Genomic DNA, 21,163 nt, shown 5'->3' with positions numbered 1-21,163 from the left:
TGGATGCCTATGTATGCACATGTGTGGAGGCCATCTTGTATTGTCCTTTGTTTAAAAAGAAAATGAATATAAAGGTGCTGCCTGTTGAGGACGTGTACACGTGTCGTGGTCATCTTTGAATGATTTTTCTTCAGGCAAAAAAAACCAAACCTTTTTTAATGGTCACCCCATATGCATGCACACACAGTGGCCATCTTGGAATCATTTTTCTTCCAAGATGTCCACCATGATGGAGCACATATGCTTGAATGAGTGAATGAATGGTGGGACTTATAAAGCGCACAGTTACTACATGAGTGTCCCAGTGCTAGACCCGAGACAGGCAGACCAACTTAGTCCTTGAACAGGTGCGTTTAAAAATGTTTACAAAAGGTATTAATGCATGGTCACTATCTGGAAAAAAGGCAAGCATTTCCAAAGGAATTATGTGTAATAGCAAGCACTCTTAGCTTTGCCGATGCTTGTTTTATTTAGGATGGGATATCTGAATGCACAGCACCAATCACAGTGATGCTAATTGGCAGGGCCTCCTTCATGTCACACCTTTGTGACGTGAGGCTTTTCTTATTCTAGTAGACAGATATCAATCAAATGCTAAATAAAATCCCTTTTAAGTGAGGACCCCTGCATGGTCCCTTAAACCGCATTTACTTGGGAGGAGCTATTTTTCACAGCTGATGCAGCAGCAAGATCAGCAGGTCCAGCAACAGCCGGGCGGGGAGTGGAATAGGAGCAGTGAAGCTTCACTTACACCACAACTCTTTCCTATATATACAGTACTGCATGAGAGCAGAGTCACATCTACAGAAGACTCAGCACAACCCATACCTTTGCTAAGAAATGAGGCAAAATCTTAGCACACGTCATCGACCATCGACGCGCCAATAAGCAAGAGCCATCATAACTTTACGACACAAGAGATGTGCCATCCTATCAATAAATGAGTAAAACAAGTCCCTGACTCAAGTACACATAGGTATAGGAAACAGAAGACACACTCTCAACGTCTAGAAATAAGAAGCCCTTCCATCTCATAGGATGGAACTGCGCACCATTGAGTCTAAACTCAGTACTGACTCATTGAACAATGAGGTGTGAGGAGCCGGAATCTCTTAAATCATTGCTTGGAGGAATCCATCCGTTCGTACACTTTGGAAGCTACAAACCCCTGGACCAATATAGATCCAAACATGTAATGTCCTTCCACTCAGGCTGCCACAGCACGAACTTAGAGCCACTATTCCATGTGGCTGTGACGTCACGCAGGACAAAAGCATGTCACATCCTGCCTTTTAGGATGCAAATGCAAGGCAAGCTCCAGCTATGTCCAGTGTGGGAGCTAGTCAGCTCATGAGGTGGCACCTTCCAGCAGGCATCCATCCAGGATGTGGCAGGTCACCAAGAACACCCACTACACATGGCTGCAGCAGGTGCTGGGTATTCAAACTTCAACTCAGACATACTACAGGTAGCCATGTGCCCTACTTCCGCTGTAATGTGTGAGTCCACCCCAGAAACCACACCAGGGCTCAGAATTAAACTCCACCAACCCTTAGAGACTAAGTTTTATTAAGCACTTTCAGCTCCCCGGACCGTGTGTGCCCCAAAAAAGTTATAAATAACATTCCTGATATAAAATATTAACAGAAATCACAGCAACCAGATGGTTACTGTAAGAAGAGAGGAGCCATACAAAGCTGACACGAATAATTAACAAGCATTTGCCATTCAATAGGTCTCACATTTAGGTGAGTTTGAGCTATTGACATTGCAAATAACAATGCCTTTTTTTTTGTTTTTGTTTTTAAAACATAAATAAAAGGCATTGTCATTTACAATGCCAATATCTAACACTCGCCTAAATGCGAGACCTATTGCAATGCAAATGCTTGTTTTAGTGCTAAAACCTGGAAGTCGCATCAAGAACGGCCAGAGGTGGGACACATTTGTCCCGCATGGGCAGTTAGGACGGCAGAGATAACTGTTGTGGCTGCAACTGCTTGTTTCTGATCCTGAGGATACAGAATGTGCTTAAAATTCTTTAGTTTCTGAAGACGGAACGTGGCCCACCAAGTAACAGCTCGATGGTCCCAATGAGGGTTAGACTATCAGCAAGTAGGAAATCCAGGGAGATCTTTTCTACATATGCAAAGCGCCATTTATCTGTATGCAAGTATCCCATTGTTATCTGTATTTACAATGACTGAGTGCTCAAATGTAGTTGGGCCACTTTCCATAGTGAGCTGTGTTCAGCACAGCCTGCAGCAAAGGTATGACAGGTATCAACAGGCTACCAGCTAGAGGCACATCTGCAACCTGAAAACCCAACAGGTTCTCTTTCAGCAGCAGGGGGTCACTCCCAGATATAGCATCGGGTTTGAAACCTGACACTCAAAAGACATTTGGATCGGACTTATTTTGAGTATTTATAGTGCATAAGAGTATTGATTAGACGTTCCTTGTTCATCAGTTCGCTTTAGGAGCTGTGGCCATTAGCCAAGATGCTTAGGGGTCCTGTTAGAACCAAGCATAGTTTAACACAAGTAAAGAACGGCGCCATGTGTGATGCAACAGAGCCTCCTACAGATAGCTTTGTGTCCTTTCAAACTGCTCTTTAACGGAGTGTGTTTTCCTTCATCGATTATTGCAGATGCGTGTTTAAAAAATAAAGGAACCTGATAGTGTAAGCAGAGAAGCAAAACAAGTTGTAGTATGTCTGAGGTAGAAGTCATTATAATGCTTGCATACTCCTATGGGCAGGGCTTTAAGTGGGATGAAAAAACCAGGCGGTCTCTTATAGGGGCGTGGCCGATGTAATTACGGGCTTAAGGCTTAAAAACACAAAAGCTAAAAATCTGTGTTTAGCATAGTGTGCTACCTGTCTAGTATGTTGCTGTTTCTCCCATTGTATCTCGATATATAATGCAAACAAGTAGCCTTATACCTACAACAATCCAGGTCTATTGGCGGTGTCAATGGTTGTTAGTTCAATAAGAAAAAAAGCAACAACCTTGGCGTCGTAGTATATATTATTACTGTAAAATAACTAAAGCGAGTCTCTTTGAAGTTAAATCAAAAGCAGTGGTTCTGCTGCAGGCAAAAATGGAGAGCCCGATAGGGACCCGTCTCAGCCGATGCTTTTGAGAACTACCGGTGCTGAGCTCCGGCAGGACCCGGACCACTTAAAGCCCTCTCTATGGGGCGAACTACTGTTTTATCCTCCCGAGGTCGATAAAACGCAATCCGTTGAGTTGTGTAACACAAACACCAGTAATTTAGTGTCAAGAGGCGCTTTCATTTGTCTGAGCATTAAGTAAATGACTAATCCATACTTATCTTTTGCATTAGTCATTACTAGGCCTCGATGTCGCTGCTGCCTGCATGATGTCTGGGTACCAGCCGGTGCAATTTAAAAGAGTATGTTCTGCCCAAAACAAAATATACATAACTAGCTGCTAATTAAAACAAGCAGCCAAACCAGCTGTGTGGGAGAGCTCGTGGTAGGGGGTGCAAACATGGAGCATTTGTTTATGTCAAATGAAGCGCGGCCGCGATGCGCTCAAGACAAATGGTGGGGGCGGGCACAGGAATGGGGAAGCCTTCCTGCGCACGCCGCTGCTCGCTCCCGAGACCCCTATGCCATGGAAGTCTCTTGGAAGTCTGAAGTGATTCCAAGAGGCCCTCTTCCCAGAGCAGTGCATGCGCTGCGCATGCGCTGCGCTAGGCGAGACCTAAAAATGTTAAAAACAGCTAAACATTCAGTTTAGCTAAAATCATCCAATAGTGGAAAACCCGAGTAGGGCATTTAAGTAGAGATAGGCAAGAAAATAGGTTGCTCTCAAAGGGACAAAAAGGGGAAAGCGTGAACAATACTGTGAAGAGTTGCGTAGGGTGTATAACTTTCTTAGTCAATGCTCCCAGCTAAGGTGGACAATAATTGAAGCATTTTTATCACTAGTTTAAGCCCGAAGCCTTCCTCTTCAGCTCAAAATTAGAAGCCGGCTTTGCAGAGTGTTGGCTGCTCTACATCCGATAATTATGCAGTCTTTTCTGGCTATTGTTGGACAAATGTAAGGTCCTGACAGCACTCCTGGGTTCACCTTCTTTGGGCACAACCACAGTGTTCTGTTCATCAACCCTAATCAAGCTTGCAACAGCTAGTACGTACCCCTAATGTTTGAGAATATTTCCCAAGTCCGAAGTTGTCCTGGGGACAAAAGTGTAGATCCGTGGCTGCCACAGACTTTTGGGACCAGAAGCAAAAACGTTGTGGAGTCTTCAAACTCATATTGCTCGGAAGATAGGAACTTCTTAAATTAATTTTTGTTTGTCCTTTTACGGTCCTCCTTCAAGTAGTAAAGCAACAGTAAATGTATTTGAGTAGATACACACAGAGCGTCTAAACCTTGGAACCGCCGCCCACAAGTGTCACAGTTACACTTGGTTAGACCATAATAATGTATATAAAGCATTCTACCTTTAAAGGGGCCATCTGGTGAATGATGTCTTAAAGGTACTGTGAGCACATGCGCTGTACCCTTGAATCCATTAAGTTCAATGTTGTTTTCTGCTTTGATGATTTAGTCAGAAGTGCCTGAGTCATCATGGATGTCTGCAGTCGGTGACATGAGCTGGAATTGATAGTTTATCTTGCTTTTTATACATCTTTGCACAGTCTTGCTATACTCTCCTTTTGTACCTCTAATAGCAGTATCAATTCCTCTCATGACTGAGGCTTTGATTCTGCAGGGTTATTTAGGGGCACTGCTTGGACGGTTTGGACTGCCATAGTGCTCGCTTGTGGACTGGCTTATGTCTGTCCCGCCCTATCTGAGATGTTCACTTGGACACAAGGGTCAGCCTAGTTACAACTGCCTCTGCCTCGCCTGTTTTTGTAATCCAGTGTGCGCTCTCCTAGAGGGTGTACATGAATACAATGGTAGTCCATTCTGCTGAAAAGGATGCAAGAGTAGAGAAGAATCGGATCCCATTGCAGGGACATCTGAGATGTGGTGTTCTTTGAAGAGTGGGATAATTAACCTGACCATGATAAAACTAGGCAGCTTCACCAAACAGTGATTAATGTATAATGCAGAGCACCTTAAGAGATACACACTGCTCTGCTGGAAGCCAGTGTGGGGTTCATACATGATTGGGACTGGTTTCAAATGTGGCCACTCCTGAAATTTGGCATGTTGCAAATTTTTCCCTAGTTATAGCTCTGAAAGTAAATATTTGGGTAGTGAAGATAAAAGGAGCTTTCGTAATCCAGCAAGGATCCCTTCTCCTACATCGCTGCCAAGACCTGGAATGACTTGCCCGTGCAGCTCTGTACAACCCCCTCGCTAGAAGACTTCAGAAAGAGACTCAAGACCTGGCTCTTGGATGGAGACAAAGTGCCCAGATACCCCTAGGGGTGACAGTGTTGCGCTTTAGAAATGCTGTTTGATTGATTGATAGATAGATCCCTCGATGGATGCAATTGCACAGTCGTGACCCTTTTATGGGCAGGTGTAATTTTCTGAATAACCGTAGAATTTGGAAAAGGTCAAAAATGCCTGGCATAGATGCACATCAATGGAAAAACTGGGGTTTCCAGCTGACTTGATCGGAGGAACCCAACATTCTATCACAGTGGAACATAAGAAGGGGGTCGTATAAATTTTCGCTGCCCCAATCCCTATGGTTTCTGTTTTGTACGAGATAAGTGTAAACCCATAGTTGGGGATCTGGACCTAGACAATGAGCAAGCACTCCTAATTTATTTTCTGTGACATCCAGCTCTCCCTCTAGTTTGGGGAGCAGCTGGGTGTTACCAGCATGCAAATGAGCATAGAAACCAGGGCAACTGATAGGGCCAGCCAAAGATGGACATAAACATTGACAGAGAAATGTGATAGCAAAGATCAGGGAGCATTCTTCTGCTGTGCAGGTGAATTCCAAAGGACAAATTTAGTTAGGCAACAGACTGGCGGGAGATAGACAAGTGTAAGTAGATCCTGGTGAAGGCTGTGTCTGGCGGTTGTACCCCCTCCTTGCGGCTGATGATGCTATCTGTTTAGATAAAGCACCGTTGCAAGATCGGGGCAAGGGAATCCTCAAGAACAGACGAGGTTATGTTCCCCAACCCTACTCACAAAATCAAGTAAAATAAGCAATACGTTCAATTGAGCAAGCCTTTTAAGACAGCTAAAAGATTTGAAATCATAAAGGTTTATGAACAGGGTCAATAATCGTTACATGAATCAATAATCAAATATAGGGGATCAGCATACAAACTCAGTCAAATGTAACAAAATCCTGACATAAAGTCTAAGTCTTAAGCATGCGACAGACTGGCTTGCGTCTGCTCTGTGAAATCATGGGCAGCATGGACCCCCAAAGCATAGTGCAGCAAGGACCCCCAAAGCATAGGGCAGCATGGAGCCCCAAAGCATAGGGCAGCATGGACCCCCAAAGCATAGGGCAGCATGGACCCCAAAAGCATAGGGCAGCATGGACCCCCAAAGCATAGGGCAGCAGTTTAAGGATTCTAGTAAAAATCAAATGAAAATGTGGCTCACACCCTAAACAAGCTTCTTTTATAATAAAATTTCCAATGGATATTGCACAGTCAGCATATGTTGAGCTAAACGCAACGTAGGCTCAATGAATCACAGTATAGGATTGTCCATCATGCTATTACATCATCTCCTAGCGCCAGTCCAACACCATCGCCTACATGAATATTGAAGAGCTCCCTTCTAACCTAGAGTTATCGGAGATGACAGTACAAATCTAGTTACAGACAAACAATAACAAACTCACGAGAAGAATAGACCCTCTCAATCACAGGCAGCGTGGACCTTGAAAAATTGCATTTCAACAGCTTCTTCCGAAGCCCACCAAGAACAGCGCGTCATCACAGAATCAATGCGCAATTTGCAGCACGTGAGGTCAATGAGGAGGGAAAGCATGGCTGTGTTGGAAAATCCAAATGGAACCTGGCTTAGTCCGACCAGTGTCAGGAAAACATAGTTCTATGATTTGCAGTGGTGCTGTTTTTAATGTAAAACATCAATGTTATTATATTATGAATCAAAATACCTCCCATATATTTGATCTGTCAACATCGGATGGGTTAATGTTGTCAAAGGCCACTGACAGGTGGAGTAAAATAAAAGCAAGGAAAACATTACCCCCAGATGATAGTCTGAAGATGGTGAGACCTGCAACAAGGCAGATAGCATGCACCGGTGGGACTGGAAACCCATGAGGAGCCTGTTAGGAGAACCCACAGAGTCAACAAAGTACCTATGTTCCAGCACGGCTATAAGAGCTCTAAAGCGGGCCAGGGCCAGGCCTTGTGAAGCATTAAAATAAACATTGAGCCAGAACCCTGTGGAGCCCTCTGCTTGTGTGAGTTCCATGCTGGCAAAAAAAGCTAACTTTGTGTCTGTCACATACTAGTGCAGCAAAGCAATGTCTCCAGAACTCTCTTTATTGACACAGAGACTAAATGACTGGTGGCTACTGCTGTTTACCATTGGGGTTCCTAGAGTAAAGTATCATTTAATTCCAACTGAATAACACATGTAGTAACACTTTTAAAATGACCTTTTCAAGTGCTTGTATTGCTTTTGTTCCTGAATAAAGGTTTTCTATAAACTGTGAAATACAATATGCTGCTGAGTTTGATTATGGTTTGCCTAGTGTTATCTGATTTATGAATATTTCAAGCACAGGAGGCTATTAAACTTGTACTACTTACACCGGCCACGCCTCGTGCAAAGGCTTCTTAGGCGCGCTTCTCAAGCCGCGCCCTTTTAGAGCTCTGCAACCTTTCCATCCCACTTAAAAGCACAGTGAAGGACCCTATGGAGGTGTTAATGCACGCGGTAGTAATAGAGAAGTGGACGTGTCCTTCATCTCCTGGGTAGGAAGGGTTCCATCCGAGAAGGAAGGCTCTTCATGGTAACAGGGGATGCTGAACCGAGACACAGGGTCTGATCTAGATGTCAGCGGACGGGTTACTCAGTCTCATCGGTGACGGATCTCCCGTCCACCAAAATATGAAGCCCATGATATCCTATAGGATTTAAATTTCGCCGTAGGGATATCTGTCCCAGTTGTGATGGAGTCATTTGTCCGCTGAGATCTAAAACAGGCCATAATGTGGATTACGCGTCATTGAGCGGCTTTACGGGTGGGTCAAACCTGTTCTTACTGCCAGTGTTTACTTGTTTATTCTTTCCGATCTGCACAGTGTTTCTGAGCTCTGGAGGCCTCAGAGAAACATGTGAAATGTTCATAGAATATGAACTTCCATGGTGTCAGAACTGTAGTATTCACCTGAGGGGGTTCCATTGTGACATTGGCATATCTGGTCCACTGACTCCATGTGCCCCCTACCCAGCTGCATCTACGGCTTTAACTAGCATCATTGTGGCAGAGTTGAATACCCCATTGAGGCAAAGCAAACTGTGGCGATATTTACTTGACTTTACCATGTGAAAGGTCAATATATTTTGTCCGAGAATACCAGATTAAAATTAACCCCGGAGTCATTTTGTTACTTCATTGAATGTTCAAAATACTTTAATTTGCAGTGAAAATTATACAAATTAATTTGGTTAGAGAAGAAAACTTGGCGGAGGTGTGAGTGTGGGTGGCTACTTCAGGGACCTAAATCTGATTGACCAGAAGTTTATCGAATTGTGAAACAATATTAACAGTAACACCGCGTGGACAAGGGTGCTAACACCTGCCCCGATAAACCCACGAGTGACTTGTATTGTTGTAGAGGGTGGTAAACCCCAAAAAACTACGGGCAGTGCATGGCACTTTCAGCACCACCTTCTACCCAAACTCTGTAATTGATATATTTACAGTTATTGGCCCAGCATAGCTATCGCCTATATTCTGCTTAGATCGCCAATTTTTCTCTTTTGTGGTACTTTATATGGCCGGGTTTTTTAATTTACAAGTGCATTCTCCTGGTTACTTATTTTATCAACCTTGTTGAAAGGATGTGCTGTCCCGGATACATTACACATCTCTGGCTTCAGGTGTCACACATATCTCTGCAGCTAGCACAAAACTCACTGAGCACATATCCTACCACCCAGGTAAATACAGACAGGTAACGCCTAAACATGTCATGGCTGCTTTGCCTCACTCATGTAAGATGCAATAATTAATATATGAAAGCTGGTGATTTGAGTGAAGACAGGTATGCGGGGCGCGGCTAACATTCATATGATGTAGCATATTGTTTTCACGGGGAGATCTTTAAATGTTTGTTTTTCTTACAGAAACTGGCGGGATTTTCGAAGCTGTATGAGCTGAACCCCTGCACCCAGGCCAAGAAACCGAGCAATAAAGCCAAGAACCGCAGCCGGGAAATCCTTCCAGGTACCTCCATGACCCATACATCTACTCCCTGTGCTTCCTGTGCTACCGGAAGAGCTGACTCACTCCTTCACACCCCTTCCGGTGGGCTTCTGTGTCCTTCTGCCAGTGGGAACCTCGAATGGCACGCACTGCAAACTAAATTCCCTTTGTGCAGTGTCAGCAAGAGGGGAAGGCTGTTTAGAACAAGTGTGTTCAAGGCTCTACATTAAGCATCAATGTGCACTTCAGAGCAGCAGTCACCGAAACATGTACAGATACTTTCTGTTGCTGATTCAGGTCACTGCCATGGTGCATTGCTTTCAAGTTTTAGTGTAGCTGGAATCTGCTGTGATTCCATGAATTTGCCATAATGCATAGCACCGGAGTTTCCAATAATGTGCAGCGCTATACGGTTATTCTCGCATGAATTGGTGGCCAAATAGGTTGCAGCTCTCCTGGTAGTGGGCTTATATATGGTTAGTGATAATGGATGGACTCAAGTCTGAGTATCACACCATTTAGGAAAAGTATTGTACAAGATCAATCACTGTTACCCACAAAACCTATTGACTTTGCCAATGCTTTTTGTTTTATGGTAGATTCTCAATGTAGATGTGCATGTATCCGCAGCAGACATTTTTTAACAGGATTTTTAATAATAAATGAAAGTACAATGCATTCAAAGTTGGCCACTGCAGATACGCCTGCATCCACGCAGCCATCTGTGGAAGCATTCTAGTTATTTATAGAAATCCTGTTTGAAGATAGCAACTGTGGATGTGTGGACATTGGCAGCGGCTATCTGCGAAAGCATTTTATTTTTACCAATCCGGTTTAAAGGTCGCTGCTGTGGATGCACGATTGATAAAAAATAACATAAATATTGAACAATGTCCGATGCACATGCACACTCTTTCATTCACACAGGCGGCCATCTTGAAATGGCCAACAATCAATGTGAGACGGTTTGAGGATGAGAGGATGCTGGGTGGACAGTGGTAAAGGAGAGGAGGTTTACGTAAAAGAGGGATATGCACAAGAAGATGGAACTGGGAGCAGACAGCGAAAGGAGACAACCTAGACCCTCACACACACTTCAGTGCAAGGCCGGATGCCAGCAGTAGAAGCATTCCATGGCCAATTAAGACACTGAAACCAAAATACTCCTGATGGGACAAACACAAGAACAGGGAGGAAAGCAACAGATCTGAATGAAGTAGGAAAGTGAGACAGACAAAAACGTCAACCAATCAAGAGCAAGGGGCTGACCCAAAACCCACTTTATGTATATGTAATGTATTGGATGTAATAAAAGACCGAGAAAGGTTCCTTCTTTGTCACAAAGGACTCTGAAGCATCATATGCAGGCAGAAGACAGTAGGGTATAGCTACGCAATTATTGGGGTGTTTCATTTCAATCTGTTTGATTTCTCTTTGTATTTGAACATTTACATACCTGCTCTTGCATGTTAGAGGACATCTGTCTGTAAATGTATCATTAATTAAGGTGAGAACTTTGACTTGATGTCAAGATTATGGTTGTGCTATGTGTATTTGTGTACACTGTACATACATGTGCATGTAAAGAATTCACCTCAACATAAAGCTGACTTGGTGAAGGCAGGCAAGCCCATGTGCAGGCTTTCTAAAATCATCTGGGGGTAAATCAATATCATAGCTGGCATCTGGCCAAATACAGAATCTGAAATATTGGCATTTCTAAATATTGTGGAAAAATATTGTGATACAAAAATATTGTGGTATAGAATATTGTTGTTAAGAAGATCATTTTTTTGGTAAGTAATATCCTTTTTTAGAAATATTTTTGTTTTTAATATTGTTTTCAGTAATATAGTGGTTAATGAGTTTTAGGTATTCTATTCATTTTAGTTGTTAATATTGTTGGATTAACTGTTATTAGTTTTTTTTTAATGTAGTGATAGAGATCAGGGTACCTAAAATAAACCCACTTCCACAGATAGAGTAATCTCACAGTTACACGCACATACATTCATCATACGCTAGGGCCCATTTCACTAACATACGCTCAAATACTCTACCGGCAATAGACCTGTGGGAAGAAAACTCCAAACCACCCTGCATCTATATCTAGGACGATAGGACCTGATTATAGTGGTTGTCCTTAAACATACTCTATACAATCTATACAATAATAATCAAAATGTACACAATAATTGACAAGAAAGGAAATTCAACACCATGTTTAAAAGTTATATTGCTTTATCTAAAAATTAGTCAAAGTAAATCAATCAGAATAAATCATTTCTCATAATTACCTATTCTAACTAAGTGTCAGAACGGGTCAGGACAAGTCTCTCGGTAAAGTCTCTCAAGACAGAGTCCTCAGCATCAGTCCTCAGCAACGCAAGTTCACGCAGCAAAGGTAAAATGGCAAGTGGCAAAGCCCTCCCTAAGCTAACAATTTTTATCATGAAAATCACAATGGAAACACACATAAAGTTGGCAAAATAAACTGTATCACTGAGCAGAGCGAGAAGGAAGGGATGTAACATTGCTACATCTGAAAATCTCCGCTCAGGAAAAGTCACAAGACGTGAACTACGGAACAGGAATCAAGAAACTATCAAAGTATCCAACTCGCTCAACTTCCCTCGGCAGCCGAGCCACAGTTCATTGTCTGTTTCAGAAGCTCCTTTGTTTGCCAAGGAAGTTCCATTTCTTTTGGAGATTCTCCAAACTGCTGATGTCCCCATGGAAAAATACAACAAGGACCACGGTCAGTTGTCTTCGACCTTATTCCAGCAGGGGTCTCCCTTGCCACATCACAGAATATGCCACAGCCAGGCTTCGAAATACTGTCAGCTCGGTTAAGGCCTTCATAGGCCACAATAGACCATCTTTAATTAAAGAGACAAAATAAACGTTACTACAGCATAATGATTAAACAGTGTAAACCCCACTAATACCCTTATGTGTATGCATTTATCTAGCTTTGCAACATAAAAAAGCATTAATTCAGACAGCGTTTTGTGCATAAAATAAATAGCACACAGCAACGTTTAAACATGAAAACTTGCACGTTATTATTAGGACAGAAACAGCACAAATAAGCTAACCCTCATGTAACCTTCTCTTACGTTAGGACAAACGGGTTGATTAGTAAAACACACTTGCACAAGGACAAATAATTAATTGTTAATTATTAATAAATTAATAAAACGCATAGACATGCCAGAGCTTCAAAAGCCCCAGAATTTTCTAAAAGAAAACTCTGCTCCAGCAATCCCCCCTTTGGTGATTTTATCACCAAATAAACCCAAAAAAAAATTTGTGAAAATTTAGTCCCATTTTAGGAGAAATCAGAAATGTCTTTTCCCCTTACACAAATTACACACCAGTCACTCTTTCATCATCTCTCTTTGTCTCTAAATAAACACTCTCCCTCAATTCTTCTAATTCAATCTCTTCTGGTTCTCTTTTCGAATTTTTCGAATTCTTATTTTTCTTTTCATTTTTCAATTTCTCTTTCCCTCTCCTGTTTTTACAACACACACACACTAATCTTAGTATCAGTAAAGCAACAATTATACAAGACAAAGGAAACAATATTCTACCTATAATAGTACTACCTATTTTTGCAATAAAATCCTTAACAGCTATCATCTTATTAGCTATTTTAGTCCATAAACTCCCAGTTTCAAGTGGTACTAATTCTTCATGCAAATCAGTAATATTTTTGATATAGACCTTCAGGTCTTTACTTTCGTCAGGAATGTAAGTGCAACAATGTTGAACTTTCAAAATTCCACAGACTCCACCCTCCTTGGCCAAAAGAATATCAAGGGCAAGTCGATTTTGCATAGACATGGCACGTACGGCACTTAATTCCGTATTTACCAAAAGAAACCCTCCTGCGGTATTTGTCGATAAGCGATCAACCACTGTGGACAGTTTCCGAATTCCATAAGCATTCAAAGAAATTCCCACTGCTGGAATTAAAACCCCAAAAATATCACCCACAATTTCAGACCAAGTTTCTCTCTTAAAACGTGTTAATAAGTTAATATCTTAGGAAAAACCAGGCCCACATAACACGTGCCATACCAATGGTCAGGCAACTTGTAATAAGCCTTGTTCCCACACACATAGTACACTCCTGGCAAAATTGTATCTTCTCCACCTCTGAAACCCCAACCTGTCGCAACGAAGTATGTATCATGACACTCACGAGTCCCCACGAAATATGTATCATATTGGGATTTCCTTCTGGTAATGCATAGTTTACCCTTCTGCGGTGCATCTAGAGCTAAAGTTGGACTAGCCCCATTTCTCAACTCTTTTCCCATTTCAATGTCCCAAATTGTCTCACTCACTTCATATTTTCCCGCTTTCTCATGCATGTTCACTCTCCTTTCCTCTACCATATCCAGGAAAGCTTTCTCCTCTTCTTTCAGACTGCAAGTTAAATTATTCTTAAAAATATAACCTAATGTTAGTCCTTTTTCTTCAATAAAAATCTCACCAAAAGTGTTAGCTTCTTTAGCTGGATTCAACTCTTTGTTCATTGGCAAGTGCCCAAAAATACTATCTCTGTTAGACATCTTATAATCTATTTTCCCTAACAAATAAAAAACACTACTTAAAATACTACAAGAAATACCATATGTAGCTGGTAAATGGTGATAAGTAACACCCTCTGAAACGGATGCAGGTAACTGCATGCAGACATAGCAATCCCTCACTTCCATTGTCTTCACATATTCATATAACAGTTTAGAAAAAACATTACTAGAAAAATTATTAATTGACCTATCTTTGTGTATGTAACTACTACTTCTAATTGGAACTACTTTTTGTGAATTCTTCTCTATATTAGTCATATTTTCTGTGTCCATCCCAAATTCAACCTTAAAAGTTACTAATAAAACTAAAACACCCCATAGAAGCATTAATAATCCAGTACAGCAGCAGCACATCCTACACCACCTTTTAAAGAAGGCACATCTATTTTGATTATTCTCTATGTTAGCCATTTTCTGTTTTAACCTCTACTACTCCACTACTGAAATTAGAACTTTTCAAATCTTCAACGTTTGTTCCAAACTCTTCAGCTTCTTCAAAAGATTTTTCCGTTCACTCAGACCAAGTGAATCTTTCTTTTACTCAGTTTGGATACTCATCATTTTTCACTCCAATTTCTTCAACATCAAATTGTATCAGATCTCCAACATTCAAATCCTCAGTATCTGACTCTTCTCCAATGTCAGTCAAGAGTACTTTCAGGATTTCACCAGTGTCTTCCTCAACCACTCTTCGTACGGTCTCCTCTGGATTTCCTTGACTTTCCACCTCTTCACCTTCAGGCAGTGTCACATACATCCATTCCGGCGACCTATACTTTTGGTTATGTTTTCTCACTCTTTTGACTTCTTCTGGTTCTTTCGGTTCTTTTGATTCTTTCCCTTCAACCTTTGAACTTTGACTCGATATTTCATTCACTTGTTCAGCTTTTGATGAATTTGCTCTTATTACTCTGTATCTCACCCTTTTAACTCGGTTGTTAGGCCAACGATCTCCTTTCACAACCTTTTTCGGTTTCACTTCTTTAACACTCCTTTCTCCAATCGAAGTTCTCTTTCTCAAAACTCGACCCTCTGTTTGTTCATTTTCATCATCCGATTCTGTTTCAATTGCCTTTTGTTTTCGTTTCTTAGCAGTTTTCTTTTCTTCCACAGATTCTTTCACCACTATTTGAGACTTCCCTATTTCTGTCCCTCCTCGGGTCTCCGACACGCAATCTTCTTGCTGTCTACTTGTCCCTTCACCTAGCTCCTCATCAATGTTCCCTACACCTCCTCGGGGGTCTTCCGCAATCTGTCCCTCTCTATCTTCTTCTGACCCTGTTTCTTCAAGAATAATCTCAAGTGGTTCTTCAATCTCCTCCTCTTCTGATTCAGGAGTAGTCTCTGTGTGATTTTTCTTTTCTTTTCTTTTCCCTCCACTGCTACTTGAAACTTCAGGCTCTTTAACAGAATCTGATCTTCTCTCTGATACTCGCAGTGATTCTCTTGAAGCTCTCTCTGCTTCTCTTCTCACTGATTCCGTATCTTCAGGATCTTCACCATCACTGGAATCTGACTCTTCAAAATACTCTTCACCAGTTCCCTCTCTCGGGCTTGGAACTCTCAGAGTATGACTTGCATGTACCCAGTGCCTCACTCCAGCACACTTTACTGCAGACGTTGTAGTCAGAATAACTTGTCTCGGCCTTCCCCACCTTGGAATCAAGCAATTTCTTCTTCTGTGCACCTTAATCCTCACCCAGTCTCCTGGACTCAGATCATGGGCTTGCTTCTTCTCAAGTGTGGTAGCTTCTTCTCCAACCTGGTAAAACACAGAATGAACTGCGTCAGCCAGGCCTTTACAGTAATCCAAAATCATGTCATCAGTTATTGTCACCAATTTATTTACAGGCACGAATGCATGGCGCATTGCACGTCCCATAATTATCTCATGCGGGCTCAAACCTGTAGTTCTATCTGGAGTAGATCTCATAGTCATCAGAACTAGAGGTAACACGTCTGGCCATTTCATGCCAGTGGCTAAACACATCTTTCCAATTCTATTCTTGATTGTGCCATTGATCTGCTCAACCACACCAGAAGCCTCTGGTCGGTATGCACAATGTAGCTTCTGCTGTATTTTCAATGCTTCACAAATCAAACCAATGAGTTCATTTTGGAAATGTCTACCTCTGTCAGACTCAACTGTAACTGGAAACCCGTACCTAGGAATCAACTCTCTCAACAGTAATTTTGCCACTGTTAATCCATCATTCCTTCTAGTCGGGTAAGCTTCCACCCACCTTGAAAACAAACAGACTACCACTAGAACATACCTCAGTCTGTTCAATTGGGGCATTTCAATGAAATCAATTTGCATTCTTGTAAAAGGACCTCCTTCTCTGCCAATTGTCCCTAGACTCACCACTGTCTTTTTCCCAGTGTTAAATTGCTGACAAATTAAACACCTTTGACAGATGCTCTCTGCAATTGTTCTGAACTTTGCATTGTACCAGGTCTGCTTAAACGACCTGACCATCGCATCCCTCCCCAGATGTCCCTGGCCATGATACATCCTTGCCATTGACGACAAAATTGAGTTTGGCATTACTGGTCTGCCATCTCTGTAGACCCAAACATGGTCTGTTTCTCTTGGAGCACATCCTGCCTTAACCCAATCTTGTTTCTCTTCTTCTCCTGCCTCATCTTGTAACTGCTTTACTTCATCCCACGTTTCTAGGACATTAGTAAACATCACAGAAAGAAAAGACATTTCCTCCATTCTATCCCTGTTAATCGATTGATTTGTTTTGGCACATTACTGCGCCACATCGTTGGCGTATCTATTACCAACAGTGATAAAATCGTCCCCTGGACCATGTGCAGCACATTTTACAACCGCTAACTCCTTAGGCAGCTGTATCGCCTCAAGCAATTTTCCAATCAACTCAGCATTCTTTATTGGAGTTCCACCCGATGTCAAGAAACCTCTTTGTAGCCACAGTTGGCCAAAGTCATGCACCACTCCAAATCCATATTGACTATCAGTCAACACAGTTGTTCTCAAATGTTTCCCAATCTCACAAGCTTTTGTCAATGCCACTAATTCAGCAACTTGCGCAGATTTCACTCCTTTCAATGGTGATGCTTCCATGACCTCTGAAACTTTGCACACTGCATATGCTGCACATAGCACACCATTATCATTTCTCAGGCATGATCCATCCACAAACAACACATGGTCATTCTCAGGTAAGGGAATATCCCTTATGTCTGGTCTCGGTTTTGTACAGTACTCAAGCACATCCAAACAATCATGATCATCTTCCATCTTTATACCCACATTTTCAATATCCGGCAAGAGTGTCGCTGGATTCACATTCACACATCTCTCAAGAGTCACATTTGAAACTCCCAGAATCACTTTTTCGTACTTAGTCAGCCGACTATGTGACATATGCTGAGTTCTGCTTCTTGTCAAAAGAATCGCCACATTGTGAGGTACGAATACCCTTACAGGATATCCCATTATGATCCCCTCACTCTGTTCCAGGCTTCTGCATGTTGCAGCTACAGATTTTAGACAACCTGGTAAACCCACAGCTACAGGGTCAAGTGTCGAGAAGTACGCAATAGGCCTTCTCAATTGCCCATGTTTCTGGATTAACACTGAAAGTGCACATCCATTTCTCTCACTGCAGTACAGTTCGAACTCTTTTTCGTAGTCAGGCATACCCAAAGCTGGAGCTTCACACATTTTACTTTTTAGCTCTTCAAATGCTGCCAATTGTTCCGCATCCAGATCCAATGGATCTGTCATTTCACTTTTTGTCAATTTAATCAATGGCTTTGCTATCAGGGAAAAATTAATTATCCACTGACGACAATATCCCACCATACCCAAGAACATTCTCACTTCTCTCTGGGTTTTTGGAGCTTTCATTTCTCTGATTATTCTGATCCTGTCAGTAGTCACTTTTCTCAGACCTTTCTCAATATTGTGTCCAAGATAATGCACCTCTTTCTTGCAAAATTGCAATTTAGCTGGAGATACCTTTAACCCTCCATCTGCCAGATGATTCAGTAAAGCTATGGTATCCACTTCACAAGCTTCACGTGTCTTTGATGCCACAAGTAGATCATCAATATATTGTACTAGCACTGAGCTTTCAGGCATGATCAGACTTTCCAACGATTTTTTCAATAACTGATTGAATATCGAAGGACTTTCCGTATATCCCTGTGGGATACGACACCATGCTAAAATACGCTGGCCAAACCTAAATGCAAAAATCGGCTGGCTATCATAATGCAATGGAATTGAAAAGAACGCATGACACAAATCAATCACTGTATACCACTCAGCATCATGTGGAATTTGATACAGAATCACTGATGGATTTGGCACAATGGGACAACATGCCACCACAATCTGATTAACTTTTCTCAGATCTTGCACTATCCTAAATTTGCCATTGGGCTTTTTCAGTCCCATTATCGGTGAATTACACGGACTACTCAGTAGTTCTCTTAGCACTCCTTGCTGAATCATTTTCTCTATTATAGGAGTTATCCCTTCAATTATTTCTGGTGTCATTTTGTACTGAGGAATGTTAGGATATGTAATTCCCTCTTTCACTGCAATTTTCACTGGATCTACATTATTCATCAATCCCACATCCTCTCCTGTAAAATCCCAAACTGCTCTTTTCACTGTGTCTCTCAGCACTTGAGGCAAATCCTCCGGATTGAACACTGGAAATGCACCAATCAACTCACTTTCTCTATTTTCTAGAGTCATTCGGTACAAAACATCATCATCTGGTGTCTCAAAAGCTATTCCATCTGGTGTACAGAAAATTGTGCAATTCATCTTACACAATAGGTCCCTACCTAAAAGGTTCACTGGACTCGTGTCACAGACAATAAATCTGTGCATGTCTGAAAATTTCCCTATCTGTACTCTTACTGGTTCAGTAAGACGTGTTCTGATTTGTGTATTGGCTACACCAACTACTTGGATTGCTTCATCCGAGAGAGGAAGATTTCTAACATCTGTTGACCTGACAGTTGATCTTGTCGCACCTGTGTCTACCAAAAAAGTAACACTCTCCTCATTTATTTTCCCATCCACAAATGGTCCTGCCTGGTCTATTTCTAGAGTTGCACCAAGTATGCACTCTTCCTCCTCTCTTCGGCACCGTCAATAATCACCCTCAGACTCACTCCCTTCACTCTTTAACAAGTACTGTTGTACTTTGTTAGAACGTCTCAGTTTGTTTACCTGCTCATCATTGAAGAATCCCGAGTCCTGATTGTACTTTTGTACCCCTCTATTCTGCGGCAAGGGCGGTTTTGGCTCTTGACTCTGCTGTCTCACAACTTTCTGCTGTTGTTGCTGCTGGTTATTCCCTTCATTCTGCACCTGTTGATTTAAGGATTTACCCTCATTTAATGGTGGATTAGGACATTCCGATCTCCAATGTCCCAGTTGGCCACAGTTGTGACACGGGAACTTCTTTTTCGCTTCCTCAAGACTTCCCCTTCCTTTTCCTGCAAATCTCGGTCTATTCCCTGCATTATTTCCTTGATTATTTGCCTGTTCCACCAACTGTGCTTCCTGTCTTTCTGCAACTTTCACTTGTGCCCACATCGCTTTCTCTTTCAGCTTTCTTTGTTTTGCTTCAATTTCATCACTGAAATATTTTGCATGTCTCAGAATCTCATCTACTTTCTTACTCTGCCAATCCACTGTGTGCTCACGAATTCTCTCACCAATTTCAGGTCTTAAACCATATACAAATCGGTATACAAAATGACTCAAATCCTTGTCACCCAGGTGTTCATCTCCACTGAATTGTTTAAAAGCCAATATCAGCCTTTCGTAAAAAGCATGAACTGATTCTTTTGCTTCCTGTTGTGTTCGATCTATCTTAACCCAGTCTGTCTCTTTTGGAGGTACTTTACTCTTCAGGTATACCATCACCTGATCATACTTCCTCATTACTTCTGGATCTGGTGCCCCTGTTCTTGGATCTCTTGGATACTCTTCAATAGGCCAACTCACAACTATTTTACACTCAGTCCACAAGTCTGCTGGAACAATTATATCAAACAGACTATTCAGGTCAACCCACAGCACTTTTGACAATTTCACAAACCTGTCTACCTGCCTATACCACTCGACGGGCTTTTCTCTCAATCGAGGGAAATCATTCGTAAATGATAAAATATCCTGTCTCGTCCATGGAACATGTACATATCCTCCTCCAGGTATTTCTCTCATGGAATAATGCTCCACTGGTTTCTCTTTTTCTCTCACTGGAAATGCTGAATACGTTGTTCTATCTTCAGATTCCTCTCTTTTCTTATACCACCTATCCTTCCACTTTTCTACATCACCCCATCTTCGCAATAATGCCACCATTTCTTTAATCTGTCCTGTTCTACCAGAAGTATTCAAATTTTCTATGTCTTTCTCTGTGAAATCCATCCTGTACGTTTTCTGCAAAGCCTTTACTCTATCAATGTCAACTCCTTGCTCATTTGCTATTGCTCTCAGCCTATCATGTGTATTTCTTGCTCTCCATGTTATGCTTTTGCACATGAACATTAATTCACCATCATGATGACTCTTCAGAATTTCTGTTGGAACTGTTCCTGTCACAAGCTCTTCTAATTCTATACGTAACTTAACCACATCAATAACTTGTGAATCCTTATCCTTTTTCTGAAGAACCTTCATCCAATCATTCAAATCATCAACTGTTATTTCAGCAGTTTTTCTCACTGGAACCACTTTTTTCTGCGGTTCTAAAATTGGCATTCCTGAACAACTAGGTTCACTAACATCCAATAGTTCACTACATGTGTCATGTCTGGTTTGTCTCAGGTCACTTCTCCCTGTTCTTTTATCTGAATCTCCTGAAGGACCAACTGAATTTGTCGAATCATTTGCAATATATGGAACTACCAGTCCATTTTCACCTGTCCTCTGTTTATCAAACACAGGAATAACCGGACCTATAGTTACAGGCACTGTAACAGCTTCCAGATTCTTCGTTAACTCCCTAATTTTCTCAGTCAGTTCTGTTGTCGTCTTTGCTAATTGTCTGGCATTTTCCTCACTACCTCGATTCTCTCTCTCTCTGAAAGAACTACTACCTCTTGATTGAGGTGTCATTTTTTCTTTCTCAACTGTATCTCTTATCGGAGAAACAACTGGTGTACTCTCATCTGGTTCTGGT

At 41.7% G+C, this 21,163-nt stretch overlaps 1 protein-coding gene across 2 annotated transcripts in view; it reads left to right on the top strand.

Moving 5' to 3' along the window:
• The window catches only part of LOC146863792 (receptor-type tyrosine-protein phosphatase kappa-like), a 1,244,093-nt gene that overhangs the window by 1,160,929 nt on the left and 62,001 nt on the right, over window positions 1–21,163 (top strand). For both annotated transcript variants that reach the window (XM_085628087.1, XM_085628078.1), the window contains one exon: window positions 9,294–9,393. In XM_085628087.1, the coding sequence (XP_085484213.1) occupies window positions 9,294–9,393 (100 nt within the window). The remainder of the gene's footprint in view (window positions 1–9,293; window positions 9,394–21,163) is intronic.

This window comes from Triturus cristatus, chromosome 2_1, assembly GCF_964204655.1.
Source record: "Triturus cristatus chromosome 2_1, aTriCri1.1, whole genome shotgun sequence".
In the NCBI taxonomy this organism is placed as follows: Eukaryota; Metazoa; Chordata; class Amphibia; order Caudata; family Salamandridae; genus Triturus; species Triturus cristatus.
This window is presented reverse-complemented; position numbering and strand designations above follow the sequence as displayed.